The following is a 21,155-nucleotide window of genomic DNA, read 5'->3' as shown; positions in this document are numbered from 1 at the left end:
TGTTACGGGCTGAGATCAGCGATCAAATAATCGGATTTGTCTGACCTAAGACGTCGTTATAATTGGAATCTATGGAATCTACAATGTTTAAATATGATATAGAGGACAAAAGCATACACAGACAAGGACATACACACACACACACACACACCCGCTCGCACGCACAGACACACACACCGTGCAGACACATACACACAGACATACACCACTTCTAAAATACACTTCTTTACCGATCGAATTCGTTTGAACAACTGATAAGAATTTTAGTAGCTCATCGCATGCCGCTTGAACGGAGAATCTTTCTTGCTTAAGCTTTAATTCCAAGTTATCGGTAAACTTTCAACACCCGATATTCTCCTCCACACTCTCCTTCTCTGAACAGCTCCTCTCCGGATTTAACAATGGACAAGCCCTCCAAAATATCGATGTTCAATAAAACGGAAGGACATGGCAGCAAGTTAAGCAATCATGCCGAATCGGGGGATACAGAATGATGAGCTACTGTTACGGATCATGAATCATGATAGGGTCCCAGGACCCTAGTGATATTTTCCAAACCCAACCTGTCGTTGGTATTATTGTGAACGTTTAGTCAGCTCTTGAGAGTTCCATATCTCCTCAGCCAAGGACATCATTTACTCGCCGCTTTCACGTTTAAATATTACTATCATTTGCGGCTATTATCAATCTCAAGAAGATGGTTATGTTTTGGGCAACGTAACAGAAGATACATTGGTGTTGAATATAGTGTACATTAGGCCCTGACTTGTCAAAATAAATCAAATGCTAGACATACTATGGTTAAGATGTTAAACACCCTAAAAGATGGTATGTAGCCTTTGTGCTCAAGAAAGACACAAGTCTTCAGAACAGCAGAGATGTTTATATGTAGACTTTGACTGTCTATCTCAAAAAGGAATGAATAGTTTTTCATGGCTTTTGACCTGTAGGTAACATTAATTAGGATCAACATGATTTTATTCAAATTAAACATCTGAAGAAATGTAACTAACCTCACTTAACTCCATGCACTTTTGATTTGCTGCGTTAATAAAGCTATATCTTGAGATTGCAGATGTAACGATATAATTATTGTTAACCTTGTCACTATTTTTTCAAGGTTAAAAGAATCACGACAAAAAATCCCACAGACAAAAAGCTGGAAGAAGCATTTGAAGGTTTATTGTGATAGTCAACATCTTGTAATTGCTAATTTCATAACCCTCGTATTGTATGGCTTTACATGATTATCTCCTTGTTAGTAGCGACGTTTAACAGTAGTCTGTTTCATACACAATGGTACATGTCTTCTATTGGCTGACCAGGACAAAGAAGCTTCATTTCCTTACATGCATCTGAGCTAGCTAAGAAAGAAAATGTTTTTAGACACAGGACTGTAACAGAAAACCAACTATTTACAGCTAAACACACGGAATAATATTCTTAACTCCGGAAATCACATTTATTCTAACACATCAAGGAAATTTCAGATTATTCTATAGATATTTGAATTATCTTATTTTGTTTTCTTCACATAAAGTTCTTATTGCATATGAATCTCTGAACGTGTGATGCTTACAAATGTGCCGTGTGATGCAGAATGTGGTAAGTACTACGACTTCATCTACATACTAGTGCAGTAACTACCTTTCACCGGCGGCACAACAGTGCCCATATCTGCTCTGTCAGTTCCTCCCACGCCGAACGTATATTTCCTTCGCAGCTCGCCGCCCTTGCATATATATTGAAATTTTATGAATACCCGATTGGTTTCATTTATTGCCGAGTAACAGCCCTTAGCCTGGGCCCCTTACGATCCAATCATTTAAGATTATATCTTCCATCACGCGCAACGATGCTTAGCAGAGTTTGGCCTAAGGGCAGTGAAACGAGACTATCTATCTATTGCACCTGTCATTGAATAGCCAAGAAAATCGATCCCTCCCCGCCATGTTGTGTGCAAGAAACAGGTTCCCACCAATAGACCGATCTCAGGAAAGCGAAACGTTCGGGAAGCAATGCGAAATCTTCTTCTCTTTCGTGAAGCAATACTAAATAGATTCCCCCGGAGAGGAATCGTCCAAACCCCTTTGTCCATATCACCTATTGTTGTGGCAAAAGGATTCTGAACATTACCACTATTATTGCACTTTTACATGTTAGGGTTTCGGGGTTGTAGTTCACGCGAGAGTTTGTAGTTCACGTGAGGTGTTGTTGATCACGCGAGAGTCGCCCAGTTATCGCGAGATTTGGCAGCAAGACTAATGGCGTGGAAGTTACACATATATATGTATACATATATGAGTCTTAAGTAGGTCCTCTACGGTGTTAATAGTTTAAATCTATGTAGTATCGAGTGACGTATCAATTTCTAACCTCTCCTTTACATTCTCCTGGCTTTTAAAACCCGGAGATGGTCTTTGCCTGTTTCTTAAGACATGTAACCCTATCCACCAAGTGTAGCAACGCTACTTAAGGATTTTTTTAACCTATTATGTCGCTAATGTTAACCAATAGACCCGTTATCATTTTCTATTTTAGTTTACACTTTTAAATTCATGTACAAGTAGAATGTTTCGCCGAAGTGACGGTCAGTGTGAGATTCTTGAACCCCCGTGGAAGCAGCAGACGAAGTAATCGCGTATCGCTCGTTCACCAGAAAAACGACCAAACCGCGCAAACAAACGCGTGGTCGTTTCAGTCCTCTTCTCATACGGTTATATCATCTCGTGTTGAGAATCGGTACATATATTGCTAGTTGTGACCGCTTCAACTGCAAAGCCATGTATACTTCAACCTCTCTTCAGAACATGGCGAGCAGAGACGACCAGTACCCGATGTTGAACAACAGGAAGATCATGGGAAACACGATCCGGGATACGGCGTCTATTTTCTCGGCCTTGTCTCTGAATGTCTCCGGAGGACCTGGAGGCGCGGCCGGTTTGGGGGGAGGGGCCTTGACCTCCTCCTCCCGCTCCGCTATCAGTGGTGCCACCCCCATGGTCTTGTAGGTGAAGCTGGTCTCGTTCTCGTTCGCGTTCGTCTCCATCTGGAACAGAAACAATCTCACGACGTACGACATCTTTCACGACGGTGTGGAGACATGCTCACAACCACTCAAGGCATACTCACGACAAGCTCACGACATCTTTCAAGACAATACGGGACAAAATGAAAACTTACGACAAGGTCACAACTACCTCACGACAGTGTGAAGACATATCGTGATGGATATACAGAGAGAGAGAGAAAGAGGGAAAGAGAGACCTTGATATGAACAAACCAAGAGATGAGAAGCTAACAGAAATCGTTTAGTTTAAATCAGTTTGAAAAAAAGCGCAACACGTTTGGATACAAACAATACAAACAAAACATGGCAGCATTGCAACAAACAGCAGACGGAGTTCATACATATAATCAGCATGCAAATTATATCCTTATTATATACCTGGGCACATTGGTATCTCCTTCACGTACAGAAACACTTACTGCCGAGGTGCAAACACCGGCAGATTTTGACAACTCGCCGAGCATAAGGCGGGGATTGCTTTTGGTAATATTTATCCCCGCTACCTTGTTTCCTGATTTAGCATCAGAGCGTGCATCCGTAACCCTTTCTAAGGAACAAACCCCGTGACAAATCCACTGCAGATTACAACTCGACTGTTCACCCATTCCAGTCACCTAGAGTCAATTTTATCGAAAGGGCAAGCCCGTAACTTTTCCGACGGGTAATTGAACCCATGATAAGAGCTATAAGCAGTGCCCTTTACGGTTCAGTCACGAGTGAAGTTCAACGATATACTAATGGAGCAGGAATACTGATAAGGGCGGTGCGCGACCGCTTTGTAGTTACAACTCCTTTGTACACTATCGGAATAGACATAGGACTGAATATTGTCCTTATCGTGAATGTTTCAAACTGTTTTGTTCCATGTCACTGTGGACATGAACAATTTGCAAGTATTTCCACGCTCCTCTTTGTGTGAAAGCGTGGGTGCAACGTTGCACATGTTGAATCGCGCCTCTTTTTGTTTCAGGACAATTTGGAATATTTTGAGTAGCTCTGTGGAAAAGTTTGCACAAGTTAGAGTCTCTTTAATGTCCTCAAATCTCCTCAAATCGATCTAAGTATGACTGCTGGAGTTTAAACATTCATCAAGCACAATGCAAGAATTACAACTTGCCAAACAAGTAAGGAAACAATGGCAAAACAAAGAAACAAGTTTATTTTCAACCGACTCTTCGATCTTTCTTAGATATTTTGACCGTCTCTCATTTGACACCTGTTTTACTCTGCTCTAAGCTAATGTTGTCCGGTACCTGTTTAACCCCGGCCCTCCCCGCCTTAGCTGACTTTGACCAGTACCTGTTTAACCCCTCCCCGCCAAAGCTTACTTTGACCGGTACCTGTTTAACCCCTCCCCGCCTTAGCTTACTTTGACCGGTACCCGTTTAACCCCTACCCGCCTAAGCTTACTTTGACCGGTACCGGTTTAACCCCTTCCCGCCTAAGCTTACTTTGACCGGTGCCTGTTTAACCCCTACCCACCTTAGCTTACTTTGACCGGTACCGGTTTAACCCCTTCCCGCCTAAGCTTACTTTGACCGGTGCCTATTTAACCCCTTCCCGCCTAAGCTAACTTTGACCGGTGCCTGTTTAACCCCTCCCCGCCTTAGCTTACTTTGACCGGTACCCGTTTAACCCCTACCCGCCTAAGCTTACTTTGACCGGTGCCTATTTAACCCCTTTCCGCCTAAGCTAACTTTGACCGGTGCCTGTTTAACCCCTACCCGCCTTAGCTTACTTTGCCCGGTATCTGTTTAACCCCTACCCGCCTAAGCTTTCTTTAACAGGTACCTGTTCCCACCGCGGGTCCTGGCTGTCGACGAGGATGAGTCCCGTGTAGTTGGGAGGTACGTCGTCGATGTTCTTCTGAATCCCTATGCAGCGTTTCTGTCCGGGAAGAAAATGTCGTCAAGTTTATCCTATCTTTATTTGACTTTCTCCTTCTGGGGTTATCCGAGGAAGGAGATCCCAAAATGACCCAAATAACTGCTTCCGAACTCATTGAAGAAAAATTACGATCTTCAGGTTCGAAAGACCAGTTATTTAGGTCATGTGACCTTATCGATGAGTTCAAAAACTGAGTTCTAAATGATTGCGCAATTGAACCCAGAGATTATCATAAAGCCCCTGACACACAACATGGAAATCTATCGGCCGACCAAATGACATTTGCAGCAGTGGTACGCCCGATCATTGCGCGTTCTGTCAATGATTGAAGGTCTCAGAACCCGTGAAATTTGATATGGTAGGTTTTCAGGTTGAAAATAGGTGCGACCTTCTGTCCTTTTTAAAAATCAGCCGACCTTTTGGCGATCAACAAATACCGTTGTGTGGCAGGGGCTTTATAGAGACAGTCATAAAATAGATGATGTTTTCTTTCCTATGTTGGACAAAGGAGCCAAGCTATTGCAATGGAAAATCACCAACACATTTGACATATTCTTCATGCATCAGGTGTTGCAGTGTATAACAAATAGGGAGCTCTCGCGAGGTACGTAAAACCGGCTAAATAGGGAATGAATGACTTCGTTATTGATCTCTGCTGTAATCTTTTCAAATACTTCTCAGCGTTCTGGAACCGTCGGCTTCCATGGGCCGAGCTGTCCATCCTTCATTACGGACCATTAACGAATGAAGAGTTATCGACCCGAGCGTAACTAACATGACACAAGGGGCCTCATCTGACCGACTCTCCACCTTACAGTTACACCCATGCGTAACCGTCTGGTCCCGCTCTATCAAGCATTTCTCTTCCTCAGCTAATTATTTTACTGTAAGGAATAAAACGAATGAGTCTGGAAGTTTCAAAACCAATTCACACTTCATCGTTTGGTCATCAGTTCACCATGTCAATCAGAGTTAAGTTAGAACACTCGTCAATTTGAAGAGACGGTTACGACTTGTTACAGTACTCGTCTTGTTACAGTAACATGGCGCCTAACCCTGCTTAAACCGTTTTCTGTCTGTTGTAATTTTCCCCATTTTATAATTCCGCAAACTACGAGAGCCGCAATTTCTCCCCGCCATCCGAAATCGATACGATTCTGTTCCTGCAAACATAGACCTTCCCCGGGTTTCGACCCTCTGCATTAACAAAGTTCCTGATAGAATCAGATTAATAGAGGCCTCCAGATAGATATCGTAAAACCAGACTAAGTTTGACCTAGTCATTGCTTTTCACGAATCAGACGAAGCAGTTTCAGTCTCGTTATGAATGTGTCCCATAACCGGTATTGAACAACGCGCGGTATTAGATCCTAACGATCGGCCCGGGGTCACCTAGCCAACCCGACTGCGCTCAATAATCCCACAACATTGCCTCAAATTGGACACAATTTGCCGACTCGATGCAGGAAGTTCGGCTCTCCGCTTCGCCTTCCTCTGCACAATTGAAACATCACCAGTGAGAAATATCATAGCTGTAGGCAAGGGTTATGGAGACCCGGCCTTGTCTAGACTCCAGACGCTGATGTTGGGCCCCCTGAGCCCCCCGGGACTGGATGGATGAGCCGTCTCCAGGCAGGGAAAATTTCGGCCACGCCGCATCCATAACAGTCACTAAACTGATCCTGGGTAATAACTCTGCCGCAACTTTTGTTTCGGGAGAAGCGTAATCATGAAATCTTCCGTTCTGACCTGACACAAAACCCTGACCCTGACTTTTTTGGGAAAGTTTCTCAACGGATGTGAAGCAAGTTTACATCGACTTGTGGAACAGAATGATAATGGGCACTTGGAGTAGACAGTTGTTGTCTCACTGCTAATAATTGAATAGTCTTGGTTTTGGGGGATTCATCAACACAGTGGCCTTTCATTCATTAATCTATTCATTCATTCATTCATTCATTCATTCATTCATTCATTCATTCATTCATTCATGCATTCATGCATTCATTCATTCATTCATTCATACATACATTCATTCCCTTCAATAATTCATTTCTTCATTAGTTGACTAATTCCATTATCTGTACCCGTACGTAAACGTAGAGCCGTTTCTTCCCGAGAACCGACTATAAAGATCTACCTGTATGTTGAAACATTCATCATTAATCTATTCCTTCCCTTTTCTTCACAGATTCATTGATTCATCCCTTAGGTCATGAATGCATCACCTTATCTGGGCCCGTATCTAAACTTCAGGATATTTTTTACTCTTCATTTAAAGCTCTGTATTCAGATAACTGTATGTAACATTTTACACGTAAGTCTACAAAGTGTTCGTGTATGCATTTATTATGTACATTATAGTTTCTTTCCTTTCTTTACTAATTCATTCTAATTCATTCGTTACCGTACCTGGACCCGTACCTGGACTTGATGACATTAATTATTCCTTTATCATCAAAGACCTGTTTCATGAGAACTGCAGCTAGGTAACGTTTACACATGAAACGACAAACGTATCTATGCATGCACGTGCACTCATTATGTATTCATTATAGTTTCTTTCTTTTCTTTACTAATTCATTCGTTCGTTACCGTACCTGGACCCGTACCTGAACTTGATGACATTAATTATTCCTTTATCATCAAAGACCTGTTTCATGAGAACTGCAGCTAGGTAACGTTTACACATGAAACGACAAACGTATCTATGCATGCACTCATTATATATTCACTATAGTTTCTTTCTTTTCTTTACTAATTCATTCGTTCGTTACCGTACCTGGACCCGTACCTGAACTTGGGGCTGTTTCTTCCTGCTGAACCTCCTGCCCCACTTCTCCACCTCCACCTTCTGCAGCCGCGCGGTGAAGTTCACGGCTGCGAACTCCAGCAGCGCGGCGAACACGAACATCATGCACACGGCCATCCAGATGTCAATGGCCTTGACGTACGACACCTTCGGCAGATCTGCCGACACACTGGGTTGGGAAACAGCAAAAATCATCATCATCATCTATCGTCCCTGGCGGCGGGATAAGACGACACACAACGCCTCTCCACAGCACTCGATCTTTCATAGCAAAAATACTTAAAGTCTACGGTTACAAAAAGTTGTTTTTTTCCCACACAACCAAGTGTCTATACCTAGTGGACATTTTGGTGATTGTCTGTTAAGATGGACTCTCACTGCACTTGGGACATGCCTGCGTCACTACGGGGTTCGAAAGATATTCAACGAATTTCAGAGACAAAGAAAGAATTTTCTTCCTTTTTGTGTATTTTGTCGTCTTCTAAGCAATACTTTTACGTATTAAGCAATATCTAGATTATTGAATATCGCGAAAATACCACAACAGTGCCGCAGTGAAGGAACCAAGCAGTGTCGCACCGGTGCCCCAAGTGCAGTGAGAGTCCACCTTTACCTTCTTTGGGGCAGTGCCCACTAGTTCTATTTGGTATTGCAGCTAGGTGTCGCTGCTGCTATGTTATGAGTGCGGTCCCAAGCGTTACTGAGTTTATATCCCCTCTCCTAATCGCGGTTCATGACTGGTGTAGTTTTCCCGATGTCTTGATTCTAATGACAGGCGTAAACACTCGTCTACAAGGAGCCCTGCAATTTGCCAACTTGATGAAACTGTGTGCAAGAAGAGATGACAACAATTCCCGTCTCGTAAACGGTAACGTTTGTTGTGGTCGATGCCATATCGCAGAAGCACGCTCCGATAACAACATTAGGTTTCGCGTGAAAGAGGATTATGAGTTATAAAAATACACATTTTTTTGTTTTAAACGATTCCTCTCCTCTAGTTGTCAGCATTATGGCATCGGCCTTTTCAATGGCAGCGTCCATTTAAGGGCGCGGTCACATAAGTTCGTGCGATCGTCGTACGATTTTGATACCATAGGATGTTCAAGCAGGCCGTGGCAGAACCAACCAACCAACCACCGTCATGGATCCAAAACAGAGTTTGTTTACCAAGACAGTTGAACTTTGCTGGTGACGTACATTTTGTCCTCCAAAATGCCCGAAGTTAAGGTGCACTCTCACTGCACTTGCGTCACTCTTGCGTCACTGCGAGGCTCGAAGGGTACTCAACGAATTTCAGAGAAAAAGAACGAATTTTCTTACTTTTTATGAATTTTTTCGTCTTCTAAGTCATAATTTTACGTATTACGCAATATCTAAACTATAAGATATCGGAGAAAATAACAAAACAGTGACGCAGTGAACGAACCTCCCAGTGACGCAAGCTTGACGCAAGTGCGATGAGAGTGCACCTTTAGCGATCGTACGACGATCACACGACCTATGTGACCGCACCCTAACGTCCATGCACGTAGCCGGCTGCTTACCCCGTGCTTTTTGTGGTCATGGTGAGCACGGTGGTGATGCCGAGGCCGGTGCGGGCCGGTGCGGCGTCCATGTTGATCCAGAAGGACACCCAGGACAGCACGACGATCAGGATGGTGGGCGTGTACGTCTGCATCATGAAATAACTCAGCTGCCGCTTCAGGTAGAACCTGGCCTCCACACACGTGTACAGACCTGTACATGGAGGGGAGGGGCGGGGAATGAGGTATGGTACAGAAACACAGAAATACGCGCACACACACACACACACACACACACACACACACACACACACACACACACACACACACACACACACACACACACATACACACACACACACACACACACATACACACACACGCGTACACACGCGTACACACCCATACACAGAGAGAGAGAGAGAGAGACAGGGAGAGAGAGACAGAGAGACAGAGAGAAAGAGAGACAGACAGACAAAGACAGAGAGACAGACAGACAGAGAGACAGAGAGACAGAGAGAGACAGAGAGAGACAGTAAGACAGAGAGAGAGAATCCCTGGCGTACCGGTGCTGTAAACCTTCAGACAACTTGCGGTCTCGACGCTCTCTATCTCGAACTGTGGAAGCTCGACTTCCGGTGACGTCTGTACGGGCATTGACCCCTCTTCATCGTTCCATTTGAACTGTAAGTCTCTTGTGGTGTAGCCGACTGGGGAAACACAGTTAGGGGCATGCTGGGAAATGTGTTTGCACAGAACATGACACTATTACTTTGCCATGCTGTTGATGTAGATATGTCTAAGATAGCAGAGATAATTCGGAGTGATTTAGGAATCATCAAACGTCTGAAGTGCTTTCAATAAATACAAGGAAATTAATGATAAATATCTTACAACACGTCGAGCAGTGTTAGACATCCGTGTAATAAGATACAAATGTACACAATCTAAAAGTTACTTTAAAAGCAAATTCTTTAGTCGCTATGGCAGCCAGTTCTGGATAGATCTCAAATTATCTGTCCAGTTGCACGAGTAACTTTTGTATTGTGCACAGTTTATAACAGTTGTCACACAATGACGTCACTGCAATAGCAGAGCGCGCGATGCAAAATGAAACCGACATTTTCAATCCTTTTCACTATGGTACATGACAAGGAAAATCGATTACAGAACAGTTGTCTCAAAAGACCTCTCGAGTTTAAGACAAGGTGGACTTCAATGCGTTAAAGACGTGAATTGTACGTCACAGAGTTGACGCAAGTGTCTTGTGATGAGCGTACTGGGTAGTTGATGGATGGCAGGTGGTCATATGTTGTCTCGTACGTGGACTTAAAATTGAGGAACCACTTCCCATGAATGGCTTAAAGTTGTGAACTTGCATTGAAGACTTCGTTCGACAGAATTACAGTTAGTGTCGCCAGTGATATTTCAGCTGATTTCCACTGCTTCCATCAGAGTTTGACTAACTAAAAAACGCCAGTAATATGGTTGTGATCGAGTAGAGCTTGACTTGCATTGAACGTCTAAGGAGTTTCTGCTTGAAATAGCTCGAAAGAAAAGGTGGCATTTTATGGTACTAGTATGAAACCAGTTTCCCTTTGCAAAATAATCAAGGATCAACAACAACTACAAACATGTGTGTAAGTCCATGTCATTCCCAAGACGGTACCATGATGACAAATGAATTGGAAGTTTACAGTAACTTATAACGGATGTTGTTCAGACGAAAATTCGATTCTGTAGGAAAAGAGTTAATGGCTCTGAATAAAAGAAAATGCCACAAAGGTCATTCGCGGAAATGGGGGCAAATATCGATAATATCGATAATCGAAGCCCTGAAATGAAGGTGTGACGCCATGATGAGGAGATCTTACAGAGGTAAGCATAACAAAATCCAAGATGCCACAAGGGAAATAAACTTTTTCAAGAGAAAAGTTTGGAAACGTGATTTTGTTCGACCGTTTCTTGAATGCTATCGTATCAATTGTTGTCATTATGTATCCCCATCAAGCCTGTCTATTGAATTACCATTTACAATATTACCCCATTCGGACTGACTACTCTCCTAGCAGAGGTTAGGCTCCGGCTGTTTTTCTAACGTTTTTAGTCGTTTTTATCGGGCTTTCTATATTTTGTATTGTATTTTGCCGTGTCAAAACCAAACTTGGCTGGCGTACGTCAAGAAAAATGACAAAATAGAAACCCGATAAAAACGACTAAAAAACGTTAAAAAAAACAGCCGGTGCCTAACCTCTGCTTGGAGAGTAGGACTGACGGTTTATTTGAGAAGTTGTAACGGAGTACTCACAGCTCTCCAGCTGCATGATGCAGACCTGGTGGTCCATGGGAAAACGCTGCAGCTGCATGGGGCAGGCCAGCCTCAGGGTCAATCTGCAGACGACACAAACATGTTTACACACTCTGTTGCTTAGCAACACAGTCCGTTACCTAGCAACGGTATGCGGCGAAGTAAATGAGAGAGGAGCAACACTTGCAACGACAGTGCAACCGAATGGGCCAGCCCAGTCTCGGGGTCAATGTGCAGACGACACATACATTTCTAGCACTCTGTTGCCTGGTAACAGATGGTTACCTAGCAATCTTTCTCATTTCTTGTGTGACAAGTTTATAATATTTGAACCTGAACAAACAAGATAAAACAACGAGTACATTGTGAACATTTGGTACTACGATAGAGAGAAAAATTTCTAGAACGGAATGGTCATGATCTAGATGAAAGTTGAGATGAACATCAACTGTTCTTCAGTTGGTCAGCCATGTTGGTTGCTCCCTGGAAAGGTTTCAGCTAAATTTTTTGCAAAGTTTTTTTTTTTTCAAAATTGAAATTTGATCTGATTTGATCTGAAATCGGCCTCTTATAAAGTGCAGGCACATTTTCATGTTTAGTTGGTAGGCTTTCTGGATCGGTTTATTCGGTGGATATTCGTCGGGTCATGACTGATTGAGATCTGAGTTTCGCAGAGGATGATTTTTCGGGGCTTAGTTCAGCACATGGCTTGTCGCTTGACCCGCTGTTTGACAACATGACGGATGACATAATGAATATCTGAACAACTATTTTCCGCCCTGTCAAATTCTCATCAAACACTGACACTGGGGAGTGCTCTGCTGAATGGGCGATATAGCACTTCTTCATTAGATGGAGTCAACCGGCAGTTAGACATACCGTTAACAACAAAATTATTCAAACGTTCCTTTCTTTCATAAAGTTTAATTGATTTTGTTCCATAAGAAGTGGTTTTGTTCTTTTGGTACAAGTTAGAAACATTGATAAATATAATACTTGCTTTTACTATTGAAAGATGCCATGTCCGGAATTGTCTAGTCATACTGTACCGTCTCGTCCTTAAGTTTATGTCATACCTGTGACGCGAAAACGTTCGATACGGGTGTTCCGGACCGGGTGGTAACTTTCCGTACGGCCCGGGCTTATCACACGGGCTCCATTCGAATAAATCGAACTGTTTCGAGTGGGCCGAGTGCGGCGCCATCGAAAGTTCGAATACCTGATTCGGACGTTGGAACATTACTGTTGCAACGCTTTTTTTTCGAGGGCAACAAATTTGTTCAACTTCTGGCGCATTTCGCATCAAAACAGTGGTTTTCTCAGGTGGGTATGACATAAATAAAATACAACACGGTGTATTCCGCATCACCCTCGGTCCCAGCCCTCCCGCGGGTCGGATCACCCTCCGGCCTTCGTGCGATCCGACCCGCGGTCGGGCTGGTACCTCGGGTGATACGGAATACACCGTGTTGTATTCTATATTTATAGTTACTGAGATCACATCACAACTTATTCATTTGCAGCTGACAACTGAATACATTTTTTTGCTAAATGGTAGTATTCCAATGTGCTACCGTTGTTTCGTTTACAAAACAACAAAATTGCAATAACCATGAGAAATTTTGGTCGAAAGTCGCTTCAATCCCAAGTCTTACGTTTGAAAATAATTTTGTTGTTGATTGTAGGCATAGTTCAGGTGTAACGAGACTTTCGGGGTGATGTAAAGGTGGTATCTCACTGCACCTGGGGCACCGGTGCGACACTGCGGGTTTCGAAAGATTGCTCAACGAATTTCAGAGATAAACAACGAATTTCTGTTGTGTATTTTTTGTCTTCTGAGTTATAATTTTACGTATCACGCAATATCTAAATTATAGAATATCGGCGAAAATAACATCACACAGGTGCCCCAATTTCAGTGAGATACGTCGGCCTGCAAAGCTGGTGTGTTATCCCGAACGTCATAAAGGGTGACCAATCGGGAATCAGTCCCCGAGGATCGTGAGTTTCCCCTGAATGATGCCTCTCGTCAGAGCAGATCTACCGTGACGAGTGAGTACTGCACACCCGGCGGAATCCGCGCCGATAACCAGGCGGAACGAGCGCCATTCCTCAGGTAGTCAGCCCACGGTGTAACGGCTCCTACTGCATTAATCGTCGGCGAGAACGTCCCATGAATATCCGGGTAACAAGGGGCGACCAAAGGGGGAGGGCACGGTTGTCACACTGAATAAGTATTCCTCCGGTTTACTTTATTAATCTGAAAGAAGTCGGCAACGCTAGACACTTTCAGCATGAACAAGCGTTCGTAAGTCAAGTTAATTAGGTCTATCACCGGTATTTCACTTTGAAATTCTTTTTTCAAATGATTGCCCAAAACATAACAAAGCATCTCTAGCATGGCCGCCACTTTGTGTGGTAATGCAGCTAGAAAGATAGCCTACTAGTACTTTCAAAACTTATAACATGCCAACTTGCATCTTTTCTCTCCACCAGGTGCCGGGAAAGCCCAGCGGCGCCTCCTTGTCTAGGCGAGTGCGGTTGTAAAGGCATCCAGTGAGACCGCCGGCGCCCCACCCGATATCTTTACACTTTACAGCGAGCAAAAAGCGACAAGATCTGGCGTGGGCGAACCGCCCCTACATGAAATGGAAGTTTCACAGCAGCTTTTTGTAGCTGTTCGATCCACCGGCGTGGATTTCATGCTTCGTGCCGCCAGAAAAGCTTCCAAAGCCGCGAGCAGAAACGCGGTGCGCTGTGGTACAAATCTTAATTACGTGCTTCGTAGAGGCTGATTTCAGACATGAATTAAGGTGCTTAAGAACTAATCAGCGTCTGTATCTCTTCTGTGATACGGAAGCTTATCACAAGAGTTATGTGGTGACAAAAAGTTGACAATGTAACGATGAATGCCTATGATGTAATCGTTGACATAATGTTTGCAATAATGTTTGCACAAACACTTGCCGTAACAACAGACCGCTCCTTTTTGGATCGTCACGAAAGACCGACAAACATCCATAAAACGCTGGTATCTATACCTCGCGGAGTATTCAAGACTGATAAAAGATGTTTCCAACATGTTTACAAAAAAATGAACATCTGCAGTACCAGAAGAAACGCTAGGGCGTCCAACTACATGCTAAAGATTACCACGGTACTACTGACCGTTGGAAGTCCCCTGTAAGCTAGATGCGTAACAACATGTTCACAACGAAATATACAGGGTATACAGTACCAATTAACCGCTAGGGCGGCCAGTGCTTTCCTAACACTGATGATATCAAAGTCCTCCTACCGAATACTGTAGAGAATGTCTCCTGTAGAAACCACTCGCAGCAACAAAACATACAAACCCCTGCAGTACTAATAAAGCGCTAGGGGTCATTGTGGCGCTTTTTAAGCCGATGTTCACGCACCTTAGATAGTAGAGGATGTCTTCTGTAGGCATGACGCACACCAACAAAACATACAGACCCTTGCAGTACTAATGAAGCGCTAGGGGGCATTGTGGAACTTTTTAAGCCGATGTTCACGCACCTTAGATTGTAGAGAATGTCTTCTGTAGGCATGACGCACACCAACAAAACATACAAACCCCTGCAGTACTAATGAAGCGCTAGGGGTCATTGTGGCGCTTTTTAAGCCGATGTCCACGCACCTTAGATTGTAGAGGATGTCTTCTGTAGGCATGACGCACAACAACAAAACATACAGACCCTTGCAGTACTAATGAAGCGCTAGGGGGCATTGTGGAACTTTTTAAGCCGATGTTCACGCACCTTAGATTGTAGAGGATGCCTTCTGTAGGCATGACGCACACCAACAAAACATACAAACCCCTGCAGTACTAATAAAGCGCTAGGGGGCATTGTGGCGCTTTTTAAGCCGACGTTCACGCACCTTAGACTGTAGAGGATGTCCCCTGTAGGCGAGACGCGGAACAACCTGTTCATAGTGGTCACGGTGTGAAATGTGGCTCCTTTCTCATTCGCGAAGAACAGATCGGGCATCCAGATCTTGTTGAGGATGCTTGGGTCGATGCTGAGGCTCTCGTTGTACTCCTTGAACTGAAGCCTCGGGTCGTTCCACCTCTGACGTAGGAAGATGTTCACCTTATAATCCTGCCAAGAAATAAAACACTTGTTATTTGTTTGCTTGCTTGCTGATTTGATTACATAATTGCCTGTTAAGAGCATTTCAGCGCAACACTAGGCTTTCTTCAAACTCACATCGCCATACTGTTCAATTGCTGGTTTCAGGATTCTTCTACAGCAACAGTTTCTTTCCTCGGACGGCCAAACTATGGAACTCTCTCAACAAAAACTGCCCCCCCCCCCCGTCTACTATTTATCAACCTTCAAATCTTATGTCATGTCCACCGCTATCTCCTTGTACAAGTATTTCCAACTTCTTAGTTCATTGTCCTGAAGTGGTCTAATGACCTTGCTTTGAACAATCTCGTAATAAATGTGTTAATGGTGCATGTTTCTATTTCTTTGTTGCCCGTTGATTTGCAGAAATTAAGCACGACAGTCAAAATCAAAATGAACTAGAGTTCGACAAACACATCTCTTCGCCAAATAATTATGCCTTTATTTAAGACTTTAAGTTTAAGGTCTTATTCATGTATTATTAAATAGTAGCATGAACTGTGTCACAAAGCCAGAAATGCTCCCAGATGACCTGGTACCATGCCTGGTCAATCAGAATTTCATGCCTTCCAGAGGTTTTGTCCCCAGTGTAACAGCGTCCAGCTCACAAGCTCCTCCAGCAAAACATCTGTGTAACAGCTGTGTCTATAGATATAGGTCAAAATGATATATATATAGAAAACAGTTCATTTCTGTTAATTGGCCACTAATTACAACTAAATGCATCTTTCCATGTAGATTATTATCTAAAGCACCTTTCAGCCAAAAACAATGCAAACAAGTTTGAAAGTCCTATCATGGAATTCAGTAGATTTCTGTACTTTCCTCATTAATTATGAAAATTAGCTGTTGATTTGAATAATTAGCATTACATTATGTCGTCACTTAGGCTATCTACCACTCAAAAATCACGACCACAGCATGTTCAGAACACAAGATGTAAAAAATTGAAGTTTTGCTGCAGTACCTTAGGAAGCCGCTAGGGGGCCCACTATCATACTCGACCTTCGTTGTTCTGACCCCTACCCACCTACCAAATATTATCAGGATCCTTTTAAGGCTTCTCGAGTTATGCATTACACAAACAAACGGACGCACACATTCGGCCCGCTACCGTCTTAACGGAAAATGATATGCCAACTATTTTCGAACACAACCTTCCTTTCTGCAAACGCTACTCACATGCCAAATATCATGAAAATCCATACACAGATTCTTGAGTTATATGTTGTTGGAATGGATTGATGAACGTTCCGCATTAATTATGCAAATTATCTGCTGATTTGCATAATAAGTAACATTGTGTAAGTCATCACTCATTCTATCCACATACCAAAAATCCTGATCATCCGTCTACACCTTCTTGAGTTATTATCGTCCAAAGTTTGAAAGGAAATCGGTGCCTGCAGTTCCCAAAAAGCTGCTAGGGAGTCCAAACTCACAGCACTTACTCTCTGTCTCAAGGGCTATTTATCACTCAAAAATCATGACCACAGCCTGTCCAGAACACGAAGTGTATAATTTAAAAGTTTTGCTGCAGTACCTTAGGCAGCCACTAGAGGGCCCATTATCGAACTTGACCTTCGTTTTCCTGACACCCACCCACCTACCAAATATCATCAGGATCCATTCAAGGGTTCTCGAGTTATCTTGCATACAGACAAACGCACTTACATACAAATCCCACTACAGCACCGTAGGTAAGAGCTAGGTAAACCATTTTCGCACTTGACCTTCCTCTCCAAAACCGCTACACACCTACCAAGTATCGTGAAAATCGCCCAGCTGCATTTTGACTTATGCTGCCCAAAACAAACCCCCAAAACATACCAAGCTTGCTGCAGTACCGTAGGAAAACGCCAGGTAAACCGTTTTCTAACTTGGGATTCCTTTTGACAACCGCTACACACCTACCAAAAATCACAAAGTTCCATCCACAATTTCTGGAGTTATTTGCTGTTGACCTACATACAGACCCAAGTCAGCAATCTCATACTCTTCTTGGCGAAGAGAATAAAAGAACCATTGACAAAGGGAAATGTTCACCTTGTAGTAATGAAATCGAAGGTTTAAACTGATATTTATCTATGATGCCGCACAAAAAGAACGCAAGAAAGGGGGTTGTGTTACGAACATCTATGTTCGTTACAAGTTGAGAGAGATTAGTCCATTAGAATTCATCATCATCATCATCCTCGCCGGCAATGTTTACTGAGGCGGGCCGTTAGAATTTAGACAAGAGTTAAGGTTAGGGAATCACGAGTCTCTTACACTGATCATAAATCCGGTTATTCTTAATCTTTAAATACAAATAATATATGTTCCATAAGGAAACAGAAATCAGAGCGGATGTAAAACCGTCACGTAATGCACTGATTGCAAAGTCCGCTACAAACATCGATACGAAGAATGGCATTTATCAGTTTTAATAACAGGCTGCTGCGATGCGCGGTAATATATGGAGGACTGAAAAAGACGAAGGTGCAATCCAGGACACATTGAGACGTATGACTCCGGGTAAATTGGAATGCCCGTTACTCAGTCATCTTGGACGATGTATGCGTGATCCGAATTTTGACTTAGTCGACTAAGTGCATTGTTGGAACGTGGTAAATCATACGAAGGTTTTGATAATATTTATTCGGTTCTTTGACCATGCTCTAAACTAAGCCTAAATGCCATGTCTAAAAAATACTGCAGGTTAAAAGAGAAATACCATCAAACGAGGAAATCGTACCATTCCTGAGCCCTCTTGATAAGTCAAGTTTATTAAACATGCTGTCTTTTCGGTTAATATCCAACAGATCGTAATAAAGCCCTACCGACTCTAGCTAATCTCTGCCTCGATAATCATTGTGCGTATACAATGTACGAGTGTATATCTTTATAATAAAAATGATGTATGAATTGCCTGGGTACCGATTTATTTCAGAGTTACACTAGACGGTTTTTGTTTGATCACTTTCTAGAATTAGAGACGCAACATTATAACATAATAGGCCTAAAATAAACGAGCACGTCTCATTCAAACAGTAAGTACTTTCCCCAGATTGATACAAAGGGTTTTTGAAAGCGCAGATGTTTCAGCCCAGGTGGCCGGTATCGGTAGCAGGTGGGGGGAAACGCGGAACCCAGAAGCCCATGAAATGGGGAAAAGTTGGCGGTCATGTCTTTAAAACTTTAAAATAGTGACAGCTGATACATTTTTCACTGCCATAATGCTAACGCATCATGCCGTAATTACAAAGCCTCCTTTTATTCTTTCTTTTAATGAAAACTATCTGTTTGGTGACTTTGGTTGTCATCATAGTAACAAATGACTGGCAAATAACAATGTCATATTGTACAACTATAGAATCTGCTGATAAATCTATCTTTTCAGCATTTTATTGCAAAATGGTAAAATCGATGACATATCCTGTTTTATGCGTTGTTTTAGTCTCAATGTATTGCTTTTGTGGCGGTGTCTTTATGACTAACGGATGGATGGGTATAATTCAGCTTTGTCTCGCAGGCACCATAAAATGTTTGACGATGTATCACAAGTGAATGCCAAATAAAACGATCTCATCAACTTGCAAATGCACAGCCCATTGGAGCAGTTTTAGTACCTTATCAACGTCTTTAAGTTCACAATTAAGTGTTTGATTGCACATGCCGGTTACCTAAGTATTTTGGAACGACTGTCTTGGAGCGTTACCAGAAGACGCGATCTGCACGATGCACGAAACCGACATCTCCCATTTTCCTACAGGTCCATACGTTTCGGAAATGCCTGAAGAGCATCCTGCCTTTTCTTGTTATCCCCCTCTGTCACAGTCTGGTTCGTCTCAATTTACGTGCTCACATCCATCACGGCCCAAACAGCGCGGAACGGCACGACCAGATGCTGCCTGTGGGCCTCAGGCTGCTGCAGGTCCTGATAACATCACCACACTGCCATATCTCTTCACATCCATCCCTCTTACAGGATGTACATGCATGGAAATGGCTACAAGCAAAGGTAGATCATACCTACATTGAAGACTTCTGGTTATGATTAATCGACTGTCTTAAAATAGTACGTATAGGTATCGTGATCATGGTTATGAAAGCAAAATCTGTAAGGTATGATCATATAATGATTAACTCGGTGTTCTTCACACCCATTCGTCAAAGGATACACACATGTGTCAATAGCTACAAAAAAAGGACATCTTCTCAACAGCGAATTTCTCCCGTACTGAATGATTGACGTATGTCTAAACTACAGGTATAGTGATGATATTAGTAGGATCTAATGACTGTTTTCGTCACATCCATCCGTTCTATGATGTACATGTTCTTAAATGGCTACAAGCAAAGTTAATCTTATCTAAAGTGAAGCGCTCCGTATTGCATAATAATGATTGATACATGGCTAAAGGCATGCACGGTTATAGCGGACATGATATTAGTTTCAGGACAACTTGATGGTAGAATTTTCAACATGCGTTTTGATATTGTTGAAGAAACAGCAACTGTACCTGCAGAACATTGCCTTGGGAAAATTAGCATTCCTGACTGTTTCAATAATCTAAACAAACTTGAATGCGTTTCATGGATAGTGAGCATTCTTGTAGTTATGAAGACAATTTTGGAAGGTTTTAATGAAACGCGGTTGTGCCACCCCCTCGCCACCGACGGATCGATGCCTGGTTATTTACACATGGATAAGGCGCAGTCAACGTCACCGTTTTATTGATGGCATTTGGGAAAAACAATTACGGTGACTGCATGCAAGGAGCGGTTTTAATTGACTTTTGGATTCCCCTACGGGAGGAGAATTTCACTCTTTTGTAATTTTCCCACAGCAGTAACTCTATGAAAAACGATAATGTCTTTAGCGATTCTTCCCATATAATCAAACAAAAAGGTAAAACGCAGTTAATATCCGTGCGGTCCCTACGGCTGGATGGTGGTTTTCACGGCTACAAATCATTCATAATTATGTCTTTCTGTGAAGAAATATCATGACTTTCACCTAAATTTATGAGATGGTTGGTGCACCTGTGAATAATGATTGATGTAGACATCTCCGGATAGAAAGGGGCCGATGGGCTTTTTACAATATCCACAGCATTCACAAGTAGGTCAGAGCGACAATTAGTGCGTTTTCTGAGCACTAATCACACTTTCGCGCGTAATGAACTCCTGAACGCGGCTGCTACACACACCTGCAGCAGCCTGATTGCACATTGACCCTTAACCTCAATCTCAGAAGGAACAATGGCGCAGCATCCATTATACAGTTAGGGGGTGTCGTTAGCGGCAAACGGCACTTAGAAGTAATGCCGCAGTCGACCTTTCACAGGGGTTCTTTCTAAACATTTGATTAGACTGATATGATGTCCTGCTGATGTGCTGAAGAGGATATTGTTAT

At 42.8% G+C, this 21,155-nt stretch overlaps 1 protein-coding gene across 6 annotated transcripts in view; it reads right to left on the bottom strand.

The window, feature by feature from the left end:
• Positions 1-1,160: 1,160 nt before the first annotated feature.
• LOC118422852 (glycine receptor subunit alphaZ1-like) overlaps positions 1,161-21,155 on the bottom strand; it is a 32,904-nt gene continuing 12,909 nt past the window's right edge. For 3 of the 6 annotated variants that reach the window (XM_035830665.1, XM_035830664.1, XM_035830659.1), the window contains exons 4-10: positions 15,504-15,724; positions 11,601-11,683; positions 9,859-10,002; positions 9,314-9,506; positions 7,740-7,938; positions 4,862-4,957; positions 1,161-3,049 (exon numbers count right to left, since the gene is read on the bottom strand). In XM_035830665.1, coding sequence (XP_035686558.1) covers positions 2,804-3,049; positions 4,862-4,957; positions 7,740-7,938; positions 9,314-9,506; positions 9,859-10,002; positions 11,601-11,683; positions 15,504-15,724 — 1,182 coding nt within the window. In that variant the 3' untranslated portion in view covers positions 1,161-2,803. The remainder of the gene's footprint in view (positions 3,050-4,861; positions 4,958-7,739; positions 7,939-9,313; positions 9,507-9,858; positions 10,003-11,600; positions 11,684-15,503; positions 15,725-21,155) is intronic. The other 3 variants (XM_035830660.1, XM_035830662.1, XM_035830663.1) reach the window with 3 other exon arrangements.

The sequence above is a fragment of the Branchiostoma floridae genome, chromosome 9, assembly GCF_000003815.2.
Source record: "Branchiostoma floridae strain S238N-H82 chromosome 9, Bfl_VNyyK, whole genome shotgun sequence".
Classification (NCBI taxonomy): Eukaryota; Metazoa; Chordata; class Leptocardii; order Amphioxiformes; family Branchiostomatidae; genus Branchiostoma; species Branchiostoma floridae.
Note: the sequence above shows the minus strand (reverse complement) of the source record. Positions and strands in the feature narration are given on the sequence as shown.